The 27,924-nt window shown below is 40.9% G+C and overlaps 2 protein-coding genes and 1 long non-coding RNA gene across 4 annotated transcripts; 1 reads left to right on the top strand and 2 right to left on the bottom strand.

The window, feature by feature from the left end:
* Positions 1-2: 2 nt before the first annotated feature.
* LOC144535333 (uromodulin) lies at positions 3-7,386 on the bottom strand. Its single transcript, XM_078277743.1, has 9 exons — positions 6,331-7,386; positions 5,426-5,514; positions 5,184-5,288; positions 2,756-2,916; positions 2,213-2,348; positions 1,600-1,694; positions 816-984; positions 486-606; positions 3-361 (listed from the first exon to the last, which is right to left on the bottom strand). The coding sequence occupies exons 2-9, from the start codon at positions 5,477-5,479 to the stop codon at positions 186-188; spliced, it is 1,017 nt and encodes a 338-aa protein (XP_078133869.1). The 5' UTR covers positions 5,480-5,514; positions 6,331-7,386; the 3' UTR covers positions 3-185.
* Positions 291-8,585, top strand: LOC144535336 (uncharacterized). Its single transcript, XR_013503659.1, has 3 exons — positions 291-381; positions 1,593-1,744; positions 8,495-8,585. It is a non-coding gene; the product is annotated as an uncharacterized LOC144535336 (long non-coding RNA).
* Positions 7,488-25,994, bottom strand: shprh (SNF2 histone linker PHD RING helicase). 2 transcript variants are annotated; one of them, XM_078277741.1, is made up of 30 exons: positions 25,843-25,994; positions 24,177-24,770; positions 23,377-23,506; positions 23,070-23,288; positions 22,664-22,742; positions 22,120-22,270; positions 21,854-21,953; positions 21,499-21,758; positions 20,757-21,401; positions 19,630-19,881; positions 19,316-19,394; positions 19,004-19,167; positions 18,565-18,821; positions 18,189-18,310; positions 17,856-17,944; positions 17,516-17,608; positions 17,263-17,370; positions 13,550-13,692; positions 13,293-13,466; positions 13,038-13,100; positions 12,739-12,964; positions 12,205-12,342; positions 11,504-11,605; positions 11,310-11,381; positions 10,268-10,456; positions 9,896-9,988; positions 9,711-9,797; positions 8,567-8,745; positions 8,226-8,306; positions 7,488-8,093 (listed from the first exon to the last, which is right to left on the bottom strand). In XM_078277741.1, exons 2-30 carry the CDS (start codon positions 24,759-24,761, stop codon positions 7,997-7,999), a joined length of 4,977 nt encoding a protein of 1,658 aa, XP_078133867.1. In that variant the 5' UTR covers positions 24,762-24,770; positions 25,843-25,994; the 3' UTR covers positions 7,488-7,996. The 2 variants fall into 2 exon arrangements, with proteins under 2 accessions (XP_078133867.1, XP_078133868.1); XM_078277742.1 differs by lacking the exons at positions 23,070-23,288; positions 23,377-23,506; positions 24,177-24,770; positions 25,843-25,994 and having other exon boundaries at positions 22,642-22,730.
* Positions 25,995-27,924: the final 1,930 nt, after the last annotated feature.

Raw genomic sequence — 27,924 nt, 5'->3', positions numbered from 1 at the left:
ACTTGAATCAAACCTTTTATTTAAGCTGATTTCTTACAATTCAAGAATTCATTCTATAAAGAAAAAACATATGCAAGACTTCATCGTTATCATAAATCACACCTGTACATGTGTGTTTGTATTTGTACATGTTAATGTGTTTGTGTGTCCATTTCTTTGTTAAAAAAGGTCCCTGACCCCCTGATTCATGAGGCCACCTCTGAGATGTGGTGAATGTTGGACAGGGTGAGCTGCGCCTCCCGCGCTGGGTAGAAACGTCTGGAGCGAAGCCACAACCTCCCAAACACTCCAGTGATCAGCAGCAAGACAACCAGCAGCCCTCCGAGGACAAAGGTCTCCACAGGAGGGACTCCGCCTGCATCTATGTAGGAAAGGACACAGGTGGAACCACACTTTGCATATGAATTTTATACACTTATCTCGAATCTCTTAGAAGATTGAAATGCTAAAGATCCATATGAGTTACAGAGATGAAATACACATACTCAGATTGGGCTTTTCACTATTGTTTAGTAGTCGTCTAATTGGTCCATAAGACACTGTATGAGACAGAGGGATGTCTCTTCGTATCCTGACTAAATCATCTTCACCTTCACCGGAACAGTTCTGTGTGGCAAATACATTAGTAAAACATGAAAGAAACACAGATGCTACAAGTCTCAATGTCAATCAGTGCACATTTCAAATCAGGACAGCTACAAGCTTATATGGCTGAAAAACAATTCTAGGCCAGTGGGTCTATATTAAGGACATAAGCTGCACATAGTGCCTCTGACGACCAGTGTGAGGAATGGGTGTTGCATGAGCTCACTCACAGGCCTACACAGCCCCGGGGTGTTGTGGCAGATCTGGACGTTGCAATGGAGAAAGACATTGGTGTAAGAGCTGCCGACAAACTTGAACATTTGTATCCTGAACATGGCCTCTGGGCCCTGGCCATTCTTCAGCACACTCAGAGTCTGTTCATTTGACAACACCGGGCAGCTACGGGAAGGAAGACAAAGAAGTCAGGGAGGCCTGGTGGTAGTGAGATTTAAATCTAGAATGAAATACTGTAGAGACAAGGAATAGAACTCGTGATGAATTGCAACGCTCAGAAATAATGTAAATATTATCTTAAGTGATTCAACACAGTTGGATTTCATTTTGAAATCATTGTGCATTTCATTGCCCTGCTGCTGCTAACGGTACCAAATACTGCCTGGTTGTCAAGGACATGCACAGCTGTTGAACTGAAATGCACGTGGCCTCTCAGACAGGATGACTAGGCTCTGACAGTAGTTGTCTAGGCAGCTCTCTGAGCAACAAATTCTTATATTTCAGATTTCAACAGCAGAGGGGTGTGTGTGTGTGTGTGTGTGTGTGTGTGTGTGTGTGTGTGTGTGTGTGTGTGTGTGTGTGTGTGCAAATAGCACACATGCTATAAGAAGGTTTCAACATAACATCTATAAAGTATCCTATTGTAAGCTGCAAGATGGCAAATGAAAAAGAACGGGCTTTGTCAATGTATAGCTCCACTATGAGATGTGTTTTTTTCCCCCTATTAGCTCATACTGAAATAAAAAAAATCGCCTTTGTTTAAACTGTTCCAGGATATACCTGTCTCGGATGAAGGTGTACTGAATATTGCTGTATGGATCACTGGTTGGTGTAGCCCAGCATCTCTCCATACGCAGCATCAGTTGAGCCGGTATCTGTGACACATACATGGTTGGAGGGACAGTCAAGTCATTCCTTACACGAGGTAATTCCTTTTCCACACTGGGCTACAAAATGATGAATCATAATAAGTAAACAACAGCTGTACTAAGAGGTTATAACAACATGACAGAGAAGAGGAGCAGTGCTCAAATTACTATCTGGTCACGGGTCGAGTGTTAGATTTCCAGCATTGCCTGCCACACAACATATTGCTTAACATCGTGTAACAACATGCTTAACCCACTCCAAAAATAGCTGCCAATAGTAAGAATACTTCAAACTCTTTCATGTGTTTTTCAAAGCTCAGCATACACAATCACTGTCAGGACTCATCTTAAACAGGTATTTTATTCTTTATTAGCAGATTTGTACTCCTAATTTTCCCCATTCCTAGATTGTATGTCATCCAAAACCCATACTATTGCTTTACATGGTGTATTTGAGGTGTAGGTATTCAGTTGAAGTCTTTAATACGTCTGGTAATGGACTTTTTCCATTTAGGGTGATTTACCATAAAAACTTTTACAAAGATGTCATCGTCCAGCGTCAGTGACGGCACAGTGGTCCATCTGTCTTTAAAGGCGTCATCTTTGAACAGTAACATCGACACCGAAAAGTTTCCATCCTCTGTGTTCAGAGTAATGGTTCTGTAGAGATATAAGGATTAAAGGAGCCACATGTTAAAACCAAATATTATAACCTCTACCAAGGAGGTCACGCTTTTTGGTTTATTTGTCTGTCAGAAGGATTATGGAAAAACTACAGGCCTGATTTGCATGAAACTTGGTGGAAGGGTGTAGCATGGGCCAAAGAAGAACTCATTCAATTTTGGAGCGGATACACAAATGATTTTTCCCTTTCGTTAACATTGCGAGATAGGGTGTTTGCTGTCATGTGGTGTCGGAATAATCGGAAATATTAGTTCTTAATTGGTAAAATTCACACTGCATTAACATTGTGAGATAGGGCATCTTGGCGGAGGTCTGGGGTCTTCGAGTGCCCTTCTAGTTATACTGTATATATAATTTGGATGAATTAAAAAATAAACACTTACCTGACGTCAACTCTAATCATGTTTTCCCCATTGGGTTGTTGGACCAGGTAGTTGATGGGGTAGCGGCACACAAATGTTATGTTGACATGGTTTCTCGTTATAACATCTGAATCGTTGTTGTGTATGGTGTTTATGAACATGATGTGTGTATCATCTGAGCCCTGAGGAGACAAAACAAATATAAAAGTCCGTGGAAATAATCAAGTAAGAGAGATTTTAATTGCTAAGTGCAATACATTGCTGCAGCAGGTTTTTCTTTTGCCAGACTCTTCCACAGACTGTATATAAAGTGTGAACCACTACTGAAATCTGGTATGGATGTTAAGTGAAAGGGAGCTTGAAGAGAGCAGGTATCTCATACCAAGAGGGTGTCCCTTCTTACATGTTTCATTTAATCTGGTCAATGAAAATCTCAGGAAGCTCAACAATTGTGGTCACCGACTTTCCCAGATCTACACTCGTCTACCTTGTGGCCAAACATTACACAGCAATGTATTTGCAAAAAATGATTGAAACAAATGATTACTTCATTAGTGATTAATCTGCAGATTATTGCCTTGTTTAATTTATTAGACATATGATTTATAAAATGCCAGAAAATGGTAAAAAACCACATATCCTAAAGCCCAAGGTGAAATCTTGAAATTGCTTATTCGTCTAAAACCCAAATAAATTCTATTTGTCATAACATAAGACCAAGACAAGCAGTGAATTCTCACATTTGCAAACCCAGAACCATCAAAAGTGTGACATTTTTTCATGGAAAATTAGTTCAATCATTAATTGATCATTAAAATAGTTGCCAATTAATTCTATTACTAATTTTATGGTAGTATGGTTATAGGTGTGAATGTGGTTGGATAGCAAAATGACACATGTAAGATGCACATAACTGCAGCATTCTCCAGTTGTGAGAATCACATTAAATTGAGGTTCCAGTATGTAACCTCTTTCCCAAGCTATAACTTTTACAGTTATCATCCTTTCACACACTGTAAATGTGAGCAATACTGTACAGTATTTAACTGTTGGCAGCTGACGTAGGAGAAAGCGTAAAATGTGGACGAGTGAAAAGGTTGTGTCAAAGGTTTGTCTTAGCGCAGATGAAGGGTGGCTTCTGTGGTCACTGAGCAGGATAGTTTGCCTTGAGCTCTAACATTCGAGACATCTTTTACTACCTCTTGGTAAACACACAACCCCCCCCCCCCCTTATAAGCACCACTGACAGGTCTCTACAGTGAGCAACAGGTCTTCATTAAGCCACAACAGAACCCCACTGGCACCTGCACTTATCACTGGGTAACATGAATGCTCCGTGTCTCACAAATGCACAACTATTGCTGAAACATGAGCGAGGAGGACGCTGTCATGTTTCAGTAAAAATGGCTGACCTTTAAACCCAACAATTCAGTCACTTCTTGTCTGACGGCGGGTTTAAAAAGGTTCTAAGTTCAAGGTGAAAGCAAGATTGACAGCTATGGCATTCCTCTCCTTTAGCAACAGCCATCTAATCCAGAGCAGGCTTTACTTTCCTCAGCTGCAATGTGAAAAACCTTGTAAAACTGCTGAGGTGGAGCACTGGGAGATTTCCTCCCTGGTTGAAAGCTGTGTTAACCTTTTGCTTGCTTTACAAGAAAAACCTTCATGCATTCCAAGCCAGCAATTCAAGGACACTCGTGCGCTGAAGTATGGATTTACACCTTGCCGAAGTTTGAATCGCTGAGTGGCTGGATTACAATAATCAGGAGGCTAGTTGGCCAATGATTCATGGCCTTCCTACTCAGTGAACATCAACAAATAATCGTCATTTCCATGTAAATCCTGATAATTTAGAACGACGAGGCCATTCAGTGTCCCCTTGCTGCTTTGAATAAGGTCCTGCGCTGTTATAGGGAAAAGGAACAACGCCACCCTTCTTTCTTGACATTCACACCACTCCTTCCTCCCCCCTTCTTTTCTCTTCACCCATGTCTGTCTGGGCTCTGAGTATGTGCCTTTCTCTGGCTACCTTATTATACTTGCTATGAGCTAATTCCATAGTACCGATTTGAACACAGAGCCTCACAGTCCACATTTACGTCACAGCAGAAAAAAAGTGTCTGGTCATATTCAAGTTATTTTTAAACTTTTATCTAAAGTGCAATAAATCGACTAAAGTAGCTCCTTTTTTGGCAGTAAAAAGATCCTGATTGGGGGGCCAGTTCCCACAACAACCGTATACATCATAAAATAGGTAATTTATTATGATGGGGATCTTATGTTGTCAATAACGGAGATACCAAGTGTAGTTTGTCTTCATCATTTTGTTAAGGGTTGTTCTAAATGTCTGAGTTCACGTGCAACATTTGATTAGTTAGACTCTTTGGCCGGATGAAAAAGTTGTCACAGACTTTAATGCAAATGTTGAGCAAAATATTGAAGGTGATACCATTACTGTTCCACAGTCAGAAAGATTTGTTTTAATGCTGAAAACATAGTCATCTCCGACCTCAACGCCACGGCACTCCGGATCATTTAAATGCAAATCCCAAATCTAAACAAAAAAACCAAACACAATACAAAAGAAATTAATTATTCAGCAAAATTGCACTGCAAATAATTTAGGATATCAGTATTAGTGAATGTCTACATTGAGGAAAAATACTTTGAGTTTTGTTGGTGCTCACTTACATAAACTGGAGGAACTTTGTTGAGGAAAAAGGCACTTGGAATAACAACCTCCATATGGTCGTTGGTACAAATGACAGTTTCATTGAGCTCTAATAGAAAGAATTTAAAAACAGATTAAATCTCACAGAAAAATCCTTTCAGATAATGTGAAGAGATGTTGGCTGTTTTTTTTTTTTTGTTTCTTTTTAAATTTTGGGTTCTCTACCATTGTCTCTCCTAGACTCCAAGTATAGATATTTATTTTGACATATGTTAATTCTCAGACAATCCGTATATTTTACACACAAAGTCCAGCCACCGACATTTAAATGTCAGTGGTGGAATGTAACTAAGTACATTTACTCAAGTACTGTAGTATTTCCATTTTTCTGCTACTTTATACTTCTACTCCACTACATTTATCTGACTTTTCAAAATAAGATTTTACATAAAAAGCATATGATGTATTCCTAAAATGTATACATACATATATTAATACCCCTTAGTATACATACAGTAGTTAAAATTAGCTCCACCTCGACCAACATTAAAATGCTGCTTAATAATAATCCAATAATATGATGTATAATAACATAAGTCAGATAGGGGTCATTCTGCTGCATAATGAGTCCTTTTATTATTGATACTTCTGTACTTATACTTGAGTAAGATTTGGAATGGGACTTTTACTTTACTTTAATTGTATTGCTACTTTTACCTAATAAAAGATCTGAATACTTCTTTCACCACTGCTAAATGTTTAATGCCAAATTATACTGCTGCGATTGTGAAAGAAACTAGAAACACCATTAAAAAATCATTTATACTTGAATCAAAGCATTAAATGGTCCCTTTTGAAAGAACCTTTCAAAGCCAGAGAAGCCCATGTTAAACAAATAATCGTCAATATGAAAAATGACTCTTACTTAGACTTCTTGAAGGAATATGTTTTCCCTAAAAATAAAAAAAAAAAGCAGTTTGTTTGACCCATGACACTTAATTCCCGGATGTGTAATATAAGGTGTGAGCTCACCCTCCTCCTCCGGCTCCAGAAACACAGTCGAGGTGACCATCCTCATGGTGAACAGTAACCAGGCAAAAACCAAACTGGCAGGTGCCATCTTCCAAGGACTCTCCCTCTGGTTTCTCTCAGCTCAGCCACTCCACTACCTTTTGACCCTCTCCCCGAAACTCTGTGAATCTTCTGGGGACTATTCACTACAGCTCGCTGTCACCACAAGACGTAGTACCCCTCTCTTACTCCAACCCTCGAAACACAGCTCTAATGAACTGGGAGCCTCCCTTTGGCCTTAAAACACCAGCTTGAATGATGTCCCCACCAACAATGAGATTCCGCACATGAATAGGGGGAGCTGAGAGGAGTCCAAGGTAACACGTATGTTACCGCCTACTGCGGCGATGTCCTCTTAGTAAACCTCTTACAACTGTTTCTTACTACAGGGAGCAACAAGAAATCTGGTAACCATGTAAAGAGGAACAACAGTGCAGGGCTGGCACTCTTTGTTGTCTACATCCTTTGTCTGGACATTTTAAAATCTTTACTGGTGCGGGAATCCCAGTCAGTCAGGCGAAAAGGTCATTACGAGTCGAGGGCAATTCAGACATGATGCCAAAGACCTGTGAGTGTTCGTGTGTGGTGGAAGAGACCGTAAAAAAAGTCACTTTCAAAAAAGCTTTGAAACAGGAGATATGTTATAAAAACAGCCACATTTTGCTAAACAATTTGTAAGTGGTAATATATGAATAATTGCCGCCATGAGGCAGAAACCTTCTTCCCCTTTTTCAGACTTTTATGAGCTTAATTTACAAGAATAGTCTCCAAGACACTGAATCTTGTGCTTTTTTGTCTTGCAAATAAGACAGGCGTAAGTGTTAGGCTGAATTGTCTGTCATTGTTTTTAACAGACAAATAGCTTTAGGAGGATTGTCTGGGAGAATAAAATCTCTCACTTCTGCTTCAATTGTAAAGGAATAAAACTGAGTTAAGGTCAATGGCTTCCTTCCTGCTACCGGTTTTTACTACATAGACATAAACCACAATAAAAGCACTGGACAAAAAGAGCTGGTCATAACCGGTTGACGCCCCGACACCAACGCACGTTTTATTTCCTGAAAGTTGTGAGATTACCTCAATCACTGGTGTGAGTTCATGTGAATGATCATCTGAATTCCCCCCCATGTTCAACTTAACTTACAGTAAAGTTGTATATAAAGGCATATACTCATATTCGATTAACACAAGTAACAATACTGTACAGTCTAGTCAAATGTGACCATCAAACATATCCTTGTACAAGTTACAACTATGACAACAATTGATCAAATACACAAATACTCCAAAGAGATTGAAAAATGTAAATACAATTAAGAGACACGTTGTAGTCTTCTGTCAGTGATCTGATAAAATATCATTTTGGGAATGTATTTGATAACATTAGCATGTTTACAGTATATAAAAAAGTTAAATGTGCAAAATTTAGAGTACTTCTATCACCACTATGTAAAGAGTGAGCTCTATTTGCCTGTTTATCTCCAGCAGGTAATCCTCCCTGTGTATCCAGATGTTCAGATTCACTCCAGATGTTCTGTGTCTTCAGTAAACAGATCAGCCAGGTCGGCTACTGTCAGTACGGCAGCCTCCGAGTGCTTCATGGTGGTACTGGTGTGACTAGAATTAAAAAAAAAAAAAAAAACTCAACTGTCACCTCCAACCCTTGAATGTAAACATCCGCCTATATATTTATGGAGTTTAACAAAAATGTCAATAGTACAATTGACTATATTCTGTTACTATTCTTACTTTTTCTCTGCTGTCTTCAGCATTGCCTGCATTCTCTCTTCAATGGTGGATTTGATGAGGAATCTGTGGACAAATGTTGGCCTGGTGGACAGAGAAAACAACAGAAATCAAACAATGTACAAAACACTGGAGGCACATGTTTAATATTAAAGTAAATACTGTACGGATAATAGCCACGATTGAAGCCCTAACCTCCAAAACACACAAATATGACAAGTATGAAAAAAAAAAAAAACTAATTGCATGTATGTGTCCATCTATATTTGCAGGTTTAAACTGCTGGAAAAGTTCCCGGTTGATATACTGATGTCCACTGACAGACGTAACTCCGTGCTTCTTACTTGGTTTGGCCAATCCGGTGCACTCTGCCTATGGCCTGGAGCTCGTGAGCCGGGTTGAGGATCGGCTCCACCAGCAACACGTGAGTCGCTTCGATGATGTTCAGACCATTGGAGCCAGTGTGGAGAGGAAGGAGAAGGATGTTGATCTTTTCTTCGTATTTGAAGGAGCACAGATTCTCCTGGAACATTGAAGTCAGTGATCTACTTAAACACATTTAACTGATTTCTGGCACGTGCTTAATTTGTTTAAGTTCAAGATGTGTGGGATTTCGTATACGTTTCAATACAATCTAAAAGTAGGTCTAAGGGTTTTCATAGGTTTATAATTTTTATTTTAATCAATACGGAATCTGCCGATAGCAGACATGTTGCTGTATTCAATATATTTTTCATGCTGAAACTACAAGTATTCAGTGTTTACCCTTCAAATTTCACTACAGAAAAACCTCTGAAACTAAATTAAAAATCACAAGGTGCCATAATGTAGTCCACACTGTTTTTTAATGCAGGCTGACCCATACAAACGCTAGACAAATTCTTAGGTTGAAATAATAAGAAAAAAACACTTTGATCAACAATTAAAAAAATCAAATAAAAATTGGTAATTGATTGGAGTTGGCTGTTTTTTTTAGATCTCCATCATAATAAAGCTACGGTTAATATAAGCTGCAGATGCGAGATATTTATCTCTAGAAAGGAGGTGGCATTGTGTTTATATATTATATATTTGTCCATCTGTTAGCACGGTCAAGCATCTCAAACTTTGGAAAGGATTTCTATGAAATGTTCAATGGAAATGACCTAAATAATAAGATATTGGTGGTGAGCTGGACATAGGATTTCCATCTTTATATGGTTAGCGTGGTAAAAAATATATATTTAACCTAAAAAATAAAGTCGTAGGAATGATGTGTTTGGGTGTAACGGAAAATTGGAGAATTGCTATGTTGGTGGAGGACATACGTCAGTGTCAACTTCGAAAGTAAGCATGTGTAAATCTCTTTAGAGAAGTTTTCTGTGACAAGTGCATTGTCACTAAGTTGTAAACCCCGCCTGGTGTAGTTGTGTTGCACATTGCGGTGGAAAGCATCAGTGGTTTAGTGTGGTAAGCATATTTAGAAATGGTGACACTGAAAATTCAAACCTGGAATTTGTGAATCCCATTGATTTGAGAGAACTCCATGTTGTTGTCGAACAAGGCCTTGGCAATGATGTCCAGGACACTCAGCCACTGCGCAGGAGAGAAGAGGAAACAATCTGGGTCAGACCCAAGCTCGATATCATCAAAATAAATCACTATCTTCCAGAGCAGGGATAGTTTACAGTTACCGTGGAGAAAACGAGACACTTGGCCCCGGGGTCGGTCACTTGAATCTTCTTAAGTGTTCTCACTACTGCCTCCACTTTGGTAGAGTGGCTTCCCTGACCAACACAGGAGGAGAACAATTAGGCTATAGTGTTAAAGTAATAAAAAATGGCTATGTTAAAATTACAATTACATACATTAGCACGAGGCACGAATCAAAGTTTAAACCCCTAATACGTGCTAGTTATAGTCATAAATAACATCTCAAGCATTGAGTCGAGCAATAAAATACATCTAACAACTTCTGGACAAAAAAGCCAGGTGGAACCCATATAAAAAAAAATCTGGATCCAGCCATAACTGACAAAATACAAATCCCGGTGTTGCTGACTGACTTTGACCGGTATGTCCTGGTCCTGACTGGACGACTGGGTGGTGAACACGTAGGAGATCTCTGTGAGGGACGTAGTCTGCCTGCAGATGGCACATTTGATGGAACGCCGCCTTGAGCCCACGCTGTACTGCTCCACAATGATAGCAATGCACTCATTGCAGAAGCAGTGGCCGCAGGTCAGCACTGCCCACTGGAAAAGAGTCATAAAATCAAACTGTAAAAAATAAAACCTGATAAGTGAGATACAATGATGAATACATCAAATAACATAAAGTCCAGGATCATTCAAGTCAGTTAAAGTTTTTTTTAAAGATTATTTTTTGGGCTTTTCTGCCTTTTATCAATAGTACAGCTAGGTGAGAAAGGGGAGAGAGAGGAGGAAGACATGCAGGAAATCGTCACAGGTCGGATTCAAACCCTGGACCTCCGCGTCGAGGCATAAACCTAAGTATACATGCGCCTGCTCTACCCACTGAGCCAACCCCGGCCACTTTTTAGCTGACTTTTGAAAGAAAACACAGAAGTATTGGTCACACTTGGTAACAAACCTGGAGCTGCGAGAAGAGCTTGTTGTGTTGACTAAAGTGTGCACTCATAAGGGCTTTGTAGGTCAGAAGTATAGCTTGGAGACAATCAATTTAACACAGTGTAAGTGATAAATAGAGACTTTAACTATGAATTTGAAGCAATGGGAAGCCAAAGAAGGCAAATCTTCCACCTACAGACTTCCTGGGTGCATCAGGCACATTGCTATCATCAAAATATGTTTTTACACATGCCCGACAGTACACACAATATCAACCAAATGCCAAATGTTGAAAAAAAAAAAAAATCCTGGTGCAGGACGAAGCTTTAGTCAGCTTTAGTTTGCATGTAATTACAGTCCCTGCCAGTGTTGATAAGACAAGACTGTAAAGCTCAACCGGTGTATCAAGATAGTCAAGTCAATGAAGAGCAGAGAGACGATGCATAAAATACTGAATTTGTGATCCATTTAAAATCTACAGCTAACAAGTTCTTCTTCACAACTAAACAATGCTCACCTCCTGTCCCAGGGGCCGGGCACAGATGGGGCACGGCTCTGGGTTCAACCCTCCAGTAGACTTGTCCTGGGACTGGAACAAAGGCATGTATGTTATTTGAAGTGAGATCCTACCACACAGTTTGAGATAATAAGTCTCTGAGTGAGCTGGGAAAGAATTTCTGTACTTTGTAGTCACTTTAAAATGTAAATTACCTTCTCCAGATTTGTGAGATACAGAAACTGGCCAAGCTTCTTTTGGAGTTGAGACTTGGCCACTGCCTGGTCGTTCAAAAGCTTCACTCTGTTCTGCTCCACCTGGAAGCAGAAAACCAAGGGCAGAGGTCAGGAACACAATAAAAATAGTTAAGGAGGAATATTACATCCTTGGAAACATTCAGACAACTAAAAACAACAATGGTGTCCAATACTGGGTCAGAGGCCAGGCTTGAGCCTTTAGTTCCTCCATGAACAGTTTATTAATTAGGACCAAACCAGCCATAATACCTTCATGCTCATTTTAGTGGCAAATTGTTTAAAAAGAGTAAAAGAGAGTAAAAGAGTAAACTTTAACATGATTAGTCAGCCCATTTATTACATAAATTACACTGCAGTTCATTGTGAAACAATCATTCAAATGATCCCAAACTAAAATAAATCAAGATTAGTTTTCAGAGTGGAAATAAAGTAACTAAACACAGATAGACTTTTGATTATTACTTTAAAGGGATTTTTAGGGAGTTTTTCTGACAGAGGGTGTAAAAAGCTGTACAGTGTGTAAAAACCCCCGAAGCAAATTTGTGATATTGGGCTGTATAAATGAAATTTACTTGAAGTATCTTTTAAACACGATAGCCTGCCATTAACATGTTGTTATTAATGTATAATAATAAGATGTTTCGTTGTCTTTAACTGACCTCGTGTGGCTCGATGATGTGCAGCAGTTTGGGCTTGGGTTCATCGGGCAGACGCACACGTAGTCTCTCGGTGGCCATGCCCAGCTCATCGATGGCCGACACGTGGTTCCTCAGCACCATCCAGTACTCATGCAGCACCTGGGAAGGGACAGAGGTAGCTTTCACTCCACTCGGTTTCTCTTTAATACTGGCACTGGCATTGACACTGTGCGGGAGGGTGATAGTTGATAAATACCAATCTATCAATGATTTATATACCAGCTGTTGAGATTTCTGGCTTTCTAGCTCACACTCTGAAAGCATAAAGTAGTTTATGCATTTAATTAATATTAATTAATAAGTAAGAGTATTGTGCACATATTTTTAAACATTGCACAAACCAACAGTAAAATAAATGATATCACCGTCATGTGTTTGTAAACCTCTCTTAATATTTTGTCTCAAACAAAGAGACATTGTGTTCTTCAACAGTTGTACGTTTTAATGCAGAGGAAGAGGAAAATGAAGAGCGGGGTTGAAAAAGTGTGTACAAACCTTGTACTCTTTCTTCCAGTACTCAAACAGCTCCATGAAAGTGTTGCCCTCCTCCACCAACTCCGGGTCCATGCGTTTAACTTTGGCAAAAGACAAGACGGCTTTGAGCGAGCGCTCAGTCTCGCTGGCTGCCCACAGACCTCGGCTGGTGGTGGGGAGACGGTCGTCCATCAGCCCCTCTTCATCTTCAATCATTTCTTCAAAGATGGCCGTCTGACCCTTCACCCTGTGGGGGAATTTTTTACTCATAAATCAACAATTAACTTTTCATGAAATTTCTAAAATATTACTCTACTTACGTGTGAGAAAACAGCTTGGACTCATAATCGATGAAAAGTACATCCGCTTTGCAAAAAACACAACTAAAATGTGACAAGAAAGAAATATTGGTTATGATAAACAAACTAAAAATTTAAAAAGTAGAGTTTTATGTTGCCGAGGCTTACTGTATGAAACACATTCAAAAGCTTTAATGAAATGTTACGATTTGTGTATTTTAAGGTAAAACAAGGCTATGAACTACTGAAATTAAGCTAAACATGCTGAAGTCTTACTTATTGAGTGGCAGTCTCATAGGCCTGAGGTGACAAATGGTGACCTCATCAATCACTTTCTTTGAAGCCGGGCCTTCGAGACTCTTCACCGCGTCCTGCACAGTCTTTTGGGATTTCATCAGATCTTGCATTTGTGTGGTGAGTAGGAACTGCAGACCACAGGCATCGCGGAACCTGCAGGATAGCCGTTTTGCTTTTATCACATTTGTGTACGAATATCTACTATCTTCTTATTTTTCAATACATAAACAGTTTACTTTTCTGCCATGGTGAGCTTGTTGGCTTGTTGTTTGTAGCTGGACGTCAGCTCATTCTTGATGCGGGACACCAGGTCGTCGTCGTTGGAGCAGCGGATCGCCTTCTGGATAACATCCAGCCACCAGGGATTATTCAGCTTCACCTTAAAAGAGAGACAGTTAATCATATGAAGAAAATACAGTGGTCCTTCAGTGTGTCTATCATTCGACTCAAATTATTACCTAAAGTCATTCCAGCTATTAAATACTCCCATTGAGTGAAACCGAAACTAAACTCAAGGCAGAGCTAATGATATGTAATAATATGATAGGTAATACTAATATGATAGGTAATAATAAATACAATACAAACAATATAAAACATCATAAAACAGCTTTTGCTATAAGTAGACCAAAGAAACTATTATACTTATTACTAAGTGAGAAACAAATTTAGAATTTTTCAGAGTGTCCCTGAACCCCACTTTGGGATCCATTTAGTCAGTTTTAATGCAGGTTATGATATTAATCAGACGTAATCAGGTAGTGGCCAGGGTCAGACTGACGTCACATGAGGGGGGCGTGGTTGTGTGCTGATTTAACCTCTGGCCACAGGTGTGTGGATGATTGCTATTTTGGAGGCAGTGGAAAAGACCGGGGGCCTCAAGCTAATGGCTGTGGAGCACGTGTCCTAAATGAAGAACGCTACGAAAGACAAAGGACCGAAATACTTTGTTTTCCCCAATACAAACTTTTGTATATACACATTTAAAAAATAAAAAATAAAAAATGAACTGCTACAACAAAGGAGGAGCGAGGCTGGCCCAGCAAGGACGCCGACGGAGCGGAGCTAATGGTACCGGAGAGGTCCCCGAAGCATTCGCCATCTTCCGAACGCGAACTAACTAACTATTCCTCCAGTAGTAGGAACAGCGTTGCTGTCACACCGGCTGGTTAGTCTCACTCACGTTGGACGCAGCACGTTGGGAAAAGGAGGCAGAGGGAGTATTTTGTCAACGGCAGGGCTAACCTGTAGTAGCGGTGGTTTTAACGAGCCCGGTTACTTTATCGCGTTGTTGCCAGTTGGGTAACATTTGGTTCACAATGTTGTAACTAAGAACATTTACTTAAGTACTGTACTTAAGTACATATTTGAGGTAGGTTACTTGAACTTTACTTGAGTCTTTTCTTTTCAGAAATATTGTACTTTTTACTCCACTACATTAATCTGACAGTTTTTGTTCCTAGTTACTTTACAAATTAAGATTTTGGCACACAAAAAAGTTTTATAAAATGACGTTTTTATAAATTAAACTTACAACAATATAACGGCATAGAAGTCCAGCTGAAATGATGAGCCGATTAAACACTCAGTTGATTGACAGAACTGTGTGGGTCATTTCCAATTTCTAAAATGTGAGGATTTTTCTGCATTGACAACTTGTAATACTTTAAGTACATTTTCCTGATGACTTACATACTTAAGTACCATTTCCAATGCAGGACGTTTACTTTTAACAGAATGTTAACAGTGTGGTGTTCGTACTTTTACTTAAAGGATCTGAATACTTTGTCCACCACTGGTCTATATATTGTGGTATTCCTGTTGCAAGTGTTAACAGTAGAATATGGCAGACTTTGAGCCAGAGGAGTTTCTGGGATCTTAAGTAACCCTTGAATGTTTGGTTAGGTTGAATAGACCGGGAATATGGAAATCGTTTGAGGAGTTAGAGGTTTCAGATCATGTGGATTCTTCTGTCTGTCTGCACTGACGAATATGCAGCCAAAGAGAGGGATTGTCAGGAAAGGGGGAAAAAGAGGGAGTATGAAATGAAAGAGCTTAAGTTGAAGATGGCTAAGTTTGCTCTGGAATATCAAGTTTTTCCAGGTTGTCTAGGCACCCAGTCTCAAGAAAAAGTTATTCTAGACGACACAGCGAACCATGATGTGGTCGCTCTAGAGCCCACTGTGGAGGTCCACAGTCCAGAGGACCCACCTCCAAGTGACTTAGCAGACACTGTCTTTGCCAAATGGTGTACGTAGATCAGAGAGGTTCCTCCTCCAGTGGATTTGGCAGACAAGTCTCTGACGAACGGTGTAGGGTGAGTGAGCTGCCAGTGTTGAATCAAGACACTGATTGTAGCACAGAAACAAGGTCTCACATTAAATCTTCGAGGAGAGCCAGCTTGTACTGATGAGTGAAAACCTAGCTGAGGGAGTTTACCTCAAAGACGATGTGCTTATGAGGAAATGGGGACCTCCTAATCGACCCGCTACTGACGAGTGGAGTGTGTATGGCCAGGTTATGGTGCTTCATGGCAATGGAGAGGAAGGTCGTGCAAGTGCCCTGTTTGTGGCGGGCACTGCTATTGGGCAAGTCTTGGGAGAGGATAGTGGAGAAGCTGAAGCTTTAATGTCACTGGATGGTCAGCCAGTTCAGGTGCCATCAGAGTGGCCGTTTGGGGTTCAAGTTTTGAAAGCTGAGTTCTCCTCCCCCCCCCTTCCAGGATGTCCCAGAGTGCATGACATTGGCTGTCCACGATGTGGATGTAGGCTGTTCAATCCCAGTTGAGCAACCTCCATATATACTACCACCTTTGTTGGGTATGTGGTTTCTACTGGAGATTGGTTCCTGCTGTTGCTGCTGAGCCCTTGATTGATTTTAAGAGAGGTGCTGTCATGGATGCCATTTTGGGAACCTCCCTGAGAATTCACCTATGTGAGCTTCTGGTTTACTGTGGCACACTTCTGTAGTGTTTAAAGGAAAATTAGTTTTTGACAGTATTGTGTAAATAATTGTGTAACTGAGATTGTGTATAGATAGTGGTGTGGGGATTTTAGAAAAACTTGGAGAAAAAACAAGAAAAGTGAAAGGGGGAAAAAAAAATTCAAAAATGGTGTAGGTGACAGCGATTTTGGAGAAGGTTGCTTCCAGCTAGAGAGCAGAGGTCGCTAGCTGAAGAACGCTACGGAAGACAAAGGACTGAAAGACTTTGTTTCCCCCACTACAAACCTGGGGCTGGCCCAGCAAGGACGCCGATGGAACGGAGCCAATTAAGCACCAGAGTGGTCCCCGAAGCAGTTGTCTCTTCTGAACACAAACTATTAGTCAGTCAGTGACACCACGCAAACCCCTCCAGTAGTAGGAAAGTTGTGCACTCACCCAGACTGGTAAGTCTCTCACTCGCTTTGAACGCAACACGTAGGATAAAGGAGGCAGAGGGATTATTTTGTTACTGGCTAGGCTAACCTTTAGTAGCGGTGGTCTTTGTGGTTTTAACGAGCCCGGTTAGTTTAGCGCATTCGTAAAACAATAGAAAAGACATTTTTAGTTTGGTCTAAAGTTCAGTCTTAATCACAGTGTTACACCAAATACAGATCTGACTTCAGTATGTCCATCTTTACACTGAAACTATAACCAAAAGTCATTCTAGATTTTAAATACTCTTATTCAGTGAATCAAACTAAACTCAAGGTAGAGCTAATGTACCTAAAGGCAGGCATGGTAGGTAATAATAAATACCATAAAAACATCATAAAACAGCATTTGCTCTCATTAGAAAAAGGAAACTATTCTAACTACTATGGTTCCTGAACCCCACTTTGAGATGCATTCAGTCAATTTAAAGGTAATTATCACCAAATATATATTGTCCACAAACATTGACTTAGCACTCCTAAACATAGTAGTATACATTGTGAGAGATATATAATTTTTTTTTCTTTCTTCTCACTTTGCGTTTCAGCTCTTTGATGTTCTGTAGCACCGGCTGCAGAGCCTGACGGGCGTCTGCTACCTCAGAGTCGTATTTGGTCATGTAGTGCTGTCGCAGCTGCTCCGCCTACAGAGACACGGAGAATGATAGAAGCAAACTTCAGTGGCCATTCTTATAAAAAAAAAATGGAATACGAAAACTAAAGGGCACCACAGGTTTATAGCCCAAATAAACACATTTCTTATTGTAATAAATGTGTTGAATGAATTACCTCCTCACTTAGTCTGTCATCTCTTAGTGTGGGAGGTATCCCAGGGTGCTTTGCGCTGAGCAGTTCCATCAAATTGTGGGTAGCATGAAGTCGCTGTTTTAGCACAATAGCAAAAAAAGACAAGGAATCAGACATTTTTGCATAAACTCGCAATATATTAACTATCCATAATGGTTAGAAATAAATCTAATGTCCATCATGAAAGTAGTATCACAAACTAATGTCAATAGTATCACAAACTTAATAGACTCCTGTCAGATGATGTCTGTATTCAGAAATGAAACCCTTCATATGTTAATCACAGACGTGAAAGCGAAATGAATGGAATGAGGCCATATACCTGTAATGAATCTGTTTTCAGTCTGCCTTTGTGCTCTTCTGATGAACGAAGCACTTCTCTATACATCTCCGTTGCCTCTACAAACTCATCTGCGGGGTGGCAAAGGAGACAGTGATTATTAGTGACACTCAAAATGTCCGTCACACGTAGAGCTAATGAAACGTGCGATACAAAATACCCTAGTGCGCTCCGGCCACATTATACATGCCGCCTTACAGAGCCCCGCTGCAACAAAACGTCTCGAGACACAAAGATGAGATCATGGCTTGTGTTGTGTTTGAACTGATTCCCATGGGAAACTGGGAGCAAAAGCCCAGAAGTGGGGTTTTATACCTCTGATGATGTGTATTCCAGCCAGGCCATTGAGTGCGCACACCAATTGTCTGTGAGCTTCTTCACACTCCACTCGACATTTCTTCTGCAGGGACTTAAGGAGCTCCTCCATCGTCATGGTGCTGGGGAGGCACGGCACAGACAAACCCGCTCAACAAACCCTCCAGCGCAAATGACACAGAATGGGTCAACTTTAAATAAACACAACTACCACATTGTATAATTGACAAAAAGGTTGCTGTGGTCTATTACCCCTACTAATGCTGCAATACTCTATTTAGTCCAGCTAGATTGTTATTTAACCGCTGCAGCTGCCTTCAGATAAGGACCTTTCCTCTCGCCTACGAGTGCCTTGAAAATATAATACGTTGGCTACCTTTTCTGCAGAGGCAGGAACTCCCCCCTCACAGCCTGTGGATGGCAGCAGGCCTGACGCAGCCTCAGCAGCGGACCTAGGATGGTGTGGACGGTGCGGCGGTCGAGGCTGCCAAGTTTCAGGCTCCAGTCAGATATCTTCCTGAGTTTAGCCAGAGCATCCTGGGAGCAGACCTCGTGCTGACGGTGGTAGAAGTGTCCCTCGACCGGGGAGAAGTGCAGCCAGTGCACCTCCTCTGTCTGAGGCGGGATCTGGATCTGGAAAAGCAACAGAGAGCAGATCATTGAACATACTTGAACTACATTTTCTGGAATGTAACATTACGTCTTATTAAAACCTTTCTGATCAACAATTAGAGATTCTTTAAATAAGTAAAAAATGATGTCTAAAACTGAGACTCAAACAGGGTCACAGGAATGCACAACTTTTGTTGTCCTACCTGATCAATGACGTCTTTTTTAGCTGATCGCCACAACAATTGAGCAATTACATTGTACAGCGGCTCTGTGTTTCCACGGCGATAAGGGCGATAAAGCAGCTGGTCCCACCAGTGTTTTACCCAGTACGGGTCAACTCCCAAGAAAAGTACAAGGCCGTACACATCTTCAAAGAAAACATCAGGTTAGAGATTTTATTCATCTTCAGGTTTTGATGATTTTCAAACATTGACTCTTAAGAGACCAAACACACAGCCACTTATTCAAGGCCAGCTTTGATAATTGTATGAATATAATGATTTGTTTGGTTTTACCTTCTAAGCCTCTCTGGACCGGAGTGCCACTGACACACCAGCGGTTGACAGATGCGAGACGTAGAGCCATCTCTGCAGCCTGACGGTAAATTATAAGGAAGCATAAACAAATTTGTATTAAACACACAGTCTGACATCTCACGAACAACTACAACATACATAAGATTTTAGTTACACATTTATATCAATATGGTGTTTTGATATAGAAATAAGGTTATAAACACAAGCGCTGCCCATCCCACGAAACCCCAAATCCCCCTAACCCTTATTATCCTCTAGTGTAACTAAGCAGGTACTGATTTCTGGATTCTCACCTTGGCAGTGGGACATTCAACCATCTGAGCCTCGTCCAGACAGATGCGCCACCACTCCACAGCAACCAGAGGACTGGGTATGGCCATGTAGCGCTTCTGGTTGCGGAAGCGGCGTCCATCCTTGCTGTTGCTGTGGGGAATGTCCACGTAGTTGAGCTCCGACCGCAGCACGTCGTAGGTGGTGATGACCACATCCTGCTCAGCGAGCACATGTGGCTGGATGAATCCATGCTTCTTCACACCCTGATAAACCTGGGATAAAGAAATTACATAAATTACTACTTTAGGATTAACTGTTTTGTGTACTTTTGGAAGTGCAAGAGAATGCAAGTTGAAATGTGAGTGTGCTAAGAACATTTAAAGTAGATTTATAGTCTTAACAAATATATTTATGGGGCGACCTCTAGCTCACCCAGTAACAGCGTTTGCCCCATGTAGGCTAAGTCCTGCAGCGGCGCACGGTTTGAATCTGACCTGCTGCCCTTTATTGGGTGTCGTCCCCCATCTCTCTCCCCCTTTCATGTCTATCCACTTTCAAAATAAAGGGAAAAGCCCCAAAAAAAAAAAATAAAAAAAAAAAAGTTTATGCACAAATGCAACTGTCTTGGAATTTAATGATTACAACTCCCTAAAAATGTATTTTATGATTTCACGCGACTGATTTGCCTTAATCATATAAAACTATCACTTGCGATAAAGGGCTGCATGTAAGAAATGTTATCTTTTAAATGTGTGAACGTATTCTCAATTTGTAATCAGACTTGGCAAAAAAACAAGTTCAAATTTATTAGCCGTAGTTATGGTAACTAACTCTGCATTTCAACGTTATTTAAACTACACACCAATTACATGAACCGGTGTACCCACCACTCTAAGAAGTCCCTATAACTGTGTCAGGGTTAGCAATCTGACTCTTTTGGTGCCAGCATGCATGATGTGAAATTTTAAGACCGTGGTACTCAAATGTGGTCTCAGACCCTGAGAGGAAATGCAACATCCCAACAATTGGCACTAACGTGTGTCTAATTTGGATTCAAGGAATGTTAATAGGTGACATTTTTACATTGTAGATAAAAAAAAAAAAAAAAAAAACGTATCAAACCACTCATATCTATCTACTTCCTCACCAGCACTCGCAGTGAGGAGGACCTGATGTGCCGGTTGATCTCCTCCACCCACTGGTGGCAGATGGAGCTCGGGGAGATGATGAGGGTGGCACCGGTGGAGACGGGCTTCATGGCGACCAGGCAGTGAGGGCAGTAGAAAGGTGTTGTCTCAAGGCTTTCTTCTTTGTAGTTTACACAGTCTGCATGCTGCCACAGCTGGCAGTTCATACACTGGACACGAGCCTTGTAGTCAACGATGCCCAGTTCACCACAGATGCACTCAAAGCGGTAGTCCGGGGTGTTGAAAGGGACAACAGACGCTCTGGTGGGGGTTTCCGTCTCTTCTGATTCAAGCTGAAGAGCTTCTCCTCTTTCTTCAGGTAGATCATCCATTCTGGGAACGTCCTGTGTATCTGACTCACTTTTATCCTGAGCCATCTGTAAGGCTGTCCTGGAATGATCCAGCATGTCTTCAGCTTTCTTCTTCAGACTTTCATCCCATTCCTCCTTCGTTGCTGTCTCCTCTGGCTCTAGACAGTCCGATGCAGGGGAGTACTGATCTCTCAGATCATCTGTAAGAAGAGAGTTTTGCAGCGCTGCTTCTGCCTTCTCTTTTGCTCGTCTCTGAAACATTTTCCTGGGCGTGCTCTCTGTGTTTCTGGAGTTCTACGAGGAAAAGAAGAAATTAGACAAAAGTTCAATAATACAACCAAGTAATATTCGTAGCATAAAACATTTATATTTGAAGCTCTTTTTTTCTTACAGACTTGGATGCTCCTGTTGATGTCTTTCTTGTCTCTTTGTAGTTCTTTCCCAGTTTAAATGACCCCGCCAAGCCGCGGCCTTTGACCCGGTCGACCAGGCCTTCATCTATCAGCTTCACCAGCATCTTTTTGATGTGGTTGCGGTTTTTCAGGAGGTCATAACCGTAAGTGGCACGGATGTAGGTGAAGACAGCGTTGACGGAGGCTCCTTTGCCAGATCTCATCTCCTTGATTGCAGTGAGGAGCATGACACGCACAGCTGCACAGAAAGAACCAGATTTGTGTAAAATATCTAAATCAAAGTGGCAGTGGTATTAAAAGCTGTGACGTCTGCGAGGACGGTGAGTAACATACTTGGGTAAGATACTTTCATTTTAGGCTGAACTTCAGACTTGCAGCGGATAACCTTTTTCTCTAGGGGAGGAGGAGGTACGAAATAATTTACGGATTTTCCCTGTGAGACCAAAGAGAAACAATTAATCATGTTCACAAAGTAGCTGATGATGTCTATACAGACAGCAATGGCACCAATAGGGTGACGGTAAAAGAGGGAAAGAAAAAGGTGTCCGCAGTAAGTAAACAGTCAGTATTTGTAGCCATAGCTGCCTGCTGATCCTCACCACAGGCAGGGTGAGGGCCTCCTGCTCCAGGTCCTGTCGGGTGTGAAACAGGATGAGAGCCAGAACTTCCACTGTCTTTCCCAGCCCCATTTCATCAGCCAAGATCCCACCAGGCCACTCCACACCTGCCAGGGGAAATTCTCGTATTAAGCTGAAAAAAGAAAAGAAAAAGTATTACTAAAAATACTTTCATGTATTGCTAAAAACTGAAAAAAGGATCAGTCCAGCCAAATTCAAAAAGACATATTTTCCCAGTTACCTCTAGTGGTACCTATCCATGCATATATGTTTTTGTTTTATGTGCTGAGGTTTTGCGATACCAGCTTAAGACACCTCTGCTGCTGACCCAACACAATAGAGGCGAATGGAAGTGCACTTGCTGCTCAAAGAATTGAAAAAATACATTATAAAATGTATATGATTTGTTCAATCCTCAGCACATTAAACTGAAACAATTTGCCTGGGCAGATATTACTGGTTGGAAGATAGAAAATATGTTTTTTGTGATTTAAGTGAACTGACCTGTTAACATTCAAGTTCTTACCAGCCGGTAAAGGGGTTGTAGAACAACTTCTTGCCGCACAAAGTGATCACCTCCCGCCAGAGGAAATGCAGAATTTGTTCTGCAAAGAAATGGGAAATATTGTCAGTCTCAATTACATAACTGTCACAGTCCTAACGTAGGCCTTTTCCAGTACAGGAACTTAACTTTGCTTTTGTTGGCACTACTCGAGTTCCTGAATCTAAATTTCAGCAGTGCTCAGGAAGTGCTATGAAATCCAATTTCCAGGTTCCAAAAATGTTTGTTACAAGACAGTGAAGTGTGTGCATGATTAGTGATAAGTGCAACACCACTAGTACAGTCTCCTTCAGCATCATCCTAAATTTCAAAGTTTGACATCTCATGAGAACGCAGCAGTGTACAGTTGTGCCAGACAAGAAGTGATTACCTTTAGGTGTAGTGTTCCTGTATTTCTCTCTCTTCAGCATCCAGTTGACAGCCTGGCTCTGATAGGGTCTGAGAACAGGAATAAGAGCTTTGTGCTGAACGTCATATGTCACCTCCTGGCTCTCTCTCTGGTGCAGATGTCTGACGTAATCATAGAGCTCCTCCACATTTTGCCTTTCCAGGTCAGTGTCACATTCCTCCTCCTCATTCTCTACAACTTCTACAAGGAATATAAAGCAGAGAAATCAATTTTTTTTTCTGAGAACCTGGATCACAGGATGCATTAGACATTAGGACTAGACCCTTACCGGGGATAATGAAATCGTAGAAATACTCCATTAACTTCTGCATTAATTGATTTGCTTTCTTCATCCGAGCGTTTCCCTCGCTGAGGTACTCGGGCTTCCCGAGCCCAGTTTCCAGCAAGTAAATCCCCACCTGCCAGATGCAGACAAACAGCTGATGGAAGAAATATTGTGAACCACAGAACTATGACAGTTTGCCATCCCAACATAATGAGCAGGTAAGCAGATTTTCAATTCCACAAGAGACTATGACCATGGATTTGGCTGCTTGGGACAACATCAGAGAGGATAAACTAGGGAGTAAAAAACCATCTGTTATTATGTTTGGTGACCTAAACCTGGCGGTCATTTATTGCAACATCTTCAGGTCCAGAAGTTGACCTTCTTTGCATGTCATTCTCCATTTCTCTCTCTCCTCATTTCCTGTGAGTTCTATACTGTCAATGCTCTTATAACAGGATAAAATGCCCCTAAAATACTTAAAGAATATAAACACTAAAGCATATCACAAGTTCAGCAACATGCAGCCTTTTTTAAGAGCAGATATACATTGCAAACAAGATATTTAATATTTTCCTTGTTCTCTTTAGATAGAGGTTGAAAGGAGAGACTACTTATTGACTACCAGCATTAAAGTTAGTTTATGGGTAAGCACTGAAGTTAAGAGTCGTGTTAATAAAACATGATTTTCAGGCAGCACTTGTTCTTCAAATGAAAAGTACACACATAGCATCTTGCAGTTCACCAGTGAAGTAACTCTTGAGAATATGTTGCATTCCATCCTCTCTGAAATACCTTCATACCTTGACAGAGCTCTCTTTGGCCTGGTGGCAGAGCTGCACCACCTTCCTCTTCTGCATCCAGTCGAGGTCCTCCAGCGGGATCCCACTGAGGCTGCACTCTGCTGTGCAGGCGTCCTCCTCAGCCCTCCACTGCAGTCCTGAGCTCTCATCACAGCCGCTGTAGCTGAGGCAAAGCTGCTCACCCATCCTGTGGAGCACCAAAGCTCTCAGTTCACAGTCAGATGGGATCCAAGCCGGACGGACGCTGAACTCCCCGATAAGCGCCTTCCAGCTGTGGCCCAGTTTCAAAGCCGGCACCACACTGAGGGCCAGGGAGGCTGAGGCAGAGCTGCAGTCTGACGACGTACCGGGAAGCTCCTCTGGGAAACAGACAGAGCTGCTGCAGGCAGCCTCCGGGACATCCTCGGCGGTTGAGAGAAAGGAGTTGCTGGGAGGAGGGTCCACGGGAAGAATGGAGCAGGTCGGTGTCTGCTCATCTACCTGGAGTTCCTCGTTCTTGCGGTCATCCAGCATGTTCCAGTTTAACTTCTTCTTGGCGTCTTCGTCCACCCTCACAGGAGGGGCCCTCTTTCTTCGGCTACTCATGGTTAAACTCTACACGGAAAGCAAATTAAGAGTTAACAACAAAAGTAATTCCACTGTAAATTGATTTATTACTACATCAGCAGCATACTTTATATCTGGTAGACAAAATGAGTTCCTTCAACACAAAACTGATGACGGCTTACAAACTTATAAAGTTAAAATATCCTTCCTAGGGCTCAGTGAAATTGACAGTATATGAACAGCAATTGCTAATAATCATCGGAATGATTTCAATATTTTATAAAAAAGAAGTAAGACACAATGCACTCAACTCACGAATGGATTAAAATTTGAAGACCTGGGTGCTGGATCTTTAATGTAGATCATAAAAAAGGAAAAATTAGGACAGCCCAGCAACACGCTCACGAGTTATCACGATCAATATACACAGGTTACCTATTATAGGTGACCGCATTGATTGTGAAATTGCCAGAATATAAACTGAAGGACATCTTGGCCAAAATGTTTGTATGGCAATTAAAAATCAAATTGGGAGTAGTAGTATTACAATATCTAACCTTTCCACTAACCTTTGGCTTAGTTTGTTGTCTGTTTTCAGCTGTTTCCTCCCTCCTTAACATGCAATTTAACATGTTTATTAGTAATAGTTTTAGTGGTAATAGTTTAATTATTTTTACTTCTCACAGTATTTCTTGTAATTCACAAGAAAGCATTATTTTGTGAAATAGATGCCTTTTTTAAATCATACTTAGCTTTTATCTTAGGACCCTTCGGAGGGCCAAGAACCCCATGTTGGGGACCATTAATAGAGCTACTGTTAGATTTTCCAAAACTAGACAGAAAAAGTAGTTACAATGTATCCACTGTGTTCATCAGTTAACACGGCTCACATTAAATCCGATCGCTAGCTAACAGGTGTATCGGTTCATTTACATTTGGCTAACAAAAAAATGATTAAACGTGCTCCTTCCTATCGGTGAAGTTTTTTGTCCACGAAAACAGGCAGCAGTCCCTGAGAAACATGAACACTGTTACACAATGAAAACACTTCCAGGCTGTGTGGCTGCGTATTTTATGGTTTGATTGCAAACAAGCAAAAGATAAAAGCAAGCAGATTTACTTTTAAAGCCTCCCACAGATGGACCTGGTTGCTATCGCTGCATCAGAAGTCGTTTCAGGTCCCTGCAGCTCCAGATAATCAGGCTGATGGTCACCAAAACACACTGCATGTACCGACTCTAATGTTGCTGTTCGCCATTTTTAAAAACAGGAAGTGAGGTCAGAGCAGGGGGATATGTTTTTTTGTGACAACGAAGTAAAGGCATTTGTTCAGTACTTTAAGCGACTTTGAGTTCGTGAAAAGCGCTATATAAATTCAATTTATTATTACTTTTATTTGTATACTTTTTTAGTAGTTATGATTAAATACAAGTGGCAAATTTCTGTTCTCCCATATTATAATTTCTATATGTTTCTGGGCACATTGTTTAGTTTTCAACCTACTTGCACCTTTGATTCAATAAAAATATTCTGCTATTTATTTTAAATATATAAAAATATTTTTAATTTTTAAATAAACTGTAAAAAATGTGTTTGTAAAAAACCTGAATACAGATGCTATATATTTATTAACTTGTTTTTTCTTCAACTATCTTAAAATGTGTAATTATTTTTGTATTTGATTTTTTTTTTTTTAATACGGTGTAAAGCTATTGAGTGAGCTTTGTCATAACATCTGTGACCTAACAACCGTATTGTTTTCTATTGTTAAAGTTTTATCTAAAAAAAGAAATCCTGGTGCAGGCGCAGTACTGGTTATCCGCCACACGGTGGCAGTAGAGTATGATCTTTTTACGGCTGCAGCGGCTGATTGCAAGTGCATCACATCTGTCACTGACGGGCACGACGCAGCAGGACGAATTAGGTGAAGTTTGACCGGTCTCTTTACACTTTTCATGAGGGGAAAAAAAACAACCTTCCGCTCCACATAGACTTACTATATTTATCTTGCGTTTCAGGTTATCTCTCCTCACATGGCTATCTTTTCCCCTTGTGCACTTGCACAAGAAATGCCATCAATCGATGCTACATTGTCTGAAACATCCCCCTGACGTGTAAGAATAATATGGGCTTCAAATCAGGGGCACTGCAGTGAGTGTGACCCGGTTTCAAGATGCAGTGAGGAAGAGGAGAAGAAGGGTACGGAGAGAGGGGGGGGCAGGGAGAGAGAGAGAGAGAGAGAGACACGGTGCCACAGTAAATTCTCGGCAGAAGAGTCCAGTCTGGCTTCCTTGCTTCAGAGAAGACACAGACCCGCTATGTCCCGAATTGGCTGGTGCAGGTAGGTAAGTAATGCCAGTTATTAGGTGCTTTGCAGACACAGTCTACTTAATATGACAGCGTTGTATTAGCCTGCTCTATTAATTAATCTTCATCCTTTAATTGGTATGCATGTGCATAGGTAGGTGACGATGTTGAAAATGTTGTCCTGTAAATGAAACCGGCTGTAGAGCAGCGACTGAAGAGCTTGAGTCAGCTGTGAGACGGTGAAAAAGATGATTCAAATAGAGCACGTCCCTGTGTCTTTAGGTGATGCCGTCAGGGGTAAAAGTTGAAGGAACAGTCGCAGGTTGATACAGATCGATTTGAATGAACAAAATGCGCCGAGAGATGCAAGCAGCTGTCCGTGGTGCTGAAACTCAGAATGTTCCCCTATTTCAGAGCTAACTTTTTTATCTCTCAGATCTAGCATTTAGTGTCCTTAAAGCTTGTCATATATGATCGCTGCTGAGATCAATTGTTTTAGGCTCCACCCATTGCAACAGGAGTCCAATAGCTGCCTTTTTGCATGTTTTTGATGCAACTTTTATGTCTGTTTCCACAAACTTCTGCATGATTTGTGATAAAAGAGGAGGGAGGTATTACAACAGTTAGAAAAGTCACATTAGTGGACAATTATTTTGATTATTATTTGATTTATCTCAATTTTCTGACTCTTCGATTGATCCTGTCGTTTGTCAGAGGGTAGTGAAGAATGAAAAAAGCTGAATGTGACCTACTCAAATGACTTGTTTTGTTCACCAACAGTCCAGCACACAAAGATATTCAGTTTACTATCATAGAAGACAAAAGCATAAAATCTAGATCAAATTTGAGAAGCTGCAACCGGAGAATGTTTGTTTAAAAAGACTCAAATGATTAA

Source organism: Sander vitreus, chromosome 20 (assembly GCF_031162955.1).
Source record: "Sander vitreus isolate 19-12246 chromosome 20, sanVit1, whole genome shotgun sequence".
NCBI lineage: Eukaryota > Metazoa > Chordata > Actinopteri > Perciformes > Percidae > Sander > Sander vitreus.
Note: the sequence above shows the minus strand (reverse complement) of the source record. Positions and strands in the feature narration are given on the sequence as shown.

Bases quoted from the DNA above. Each gene is read 5' to 3' on its own strand.
- LOC144535333 (XM_078277743.1), bottom strand. From the start codon at position 5,479: ATGGAGGTTGTTATTCCAAGTGCCTTTTTCCTCAACAAAGTTCCTCCA. The intron at 1,695-2,212 runs GTAAATCACCCT...TATGTGTCACAG, and splicing joins TCTTTGTAAAAGTTTTTATG to ATACCGGCTCAACTGATGCT. The intron at 607-815 runs GTGAGTGAGCTC...TTTGCCACACAG, and splicing joins CCCCGGGGCTGTGTAGGCCT to AACTGTTCCGGTGAAGGTGA.
- shprh (XM_078277741.1), bottom strand. From the start codon at position 24,761: ATGAGTAGCCGAAGAAAGAGGGCCCCTCCTGTGAGGGTGGACGAAGAC. The intron at 21,954-22,119 runs GTGAGGATCAGC...TTGGTCTCACAG, and splicing joins AGGCCCTCACCCTGCCTGTG to GGAAAATCCGTAAATTATTT. The intron at 12,343-12,738 runs GTTTGTACACAC...GTCCCTTCCCAG, and splicing joins ACTGGAAGAAAGAGTACAAG to GTGCTGCATGAGTACTGGAT.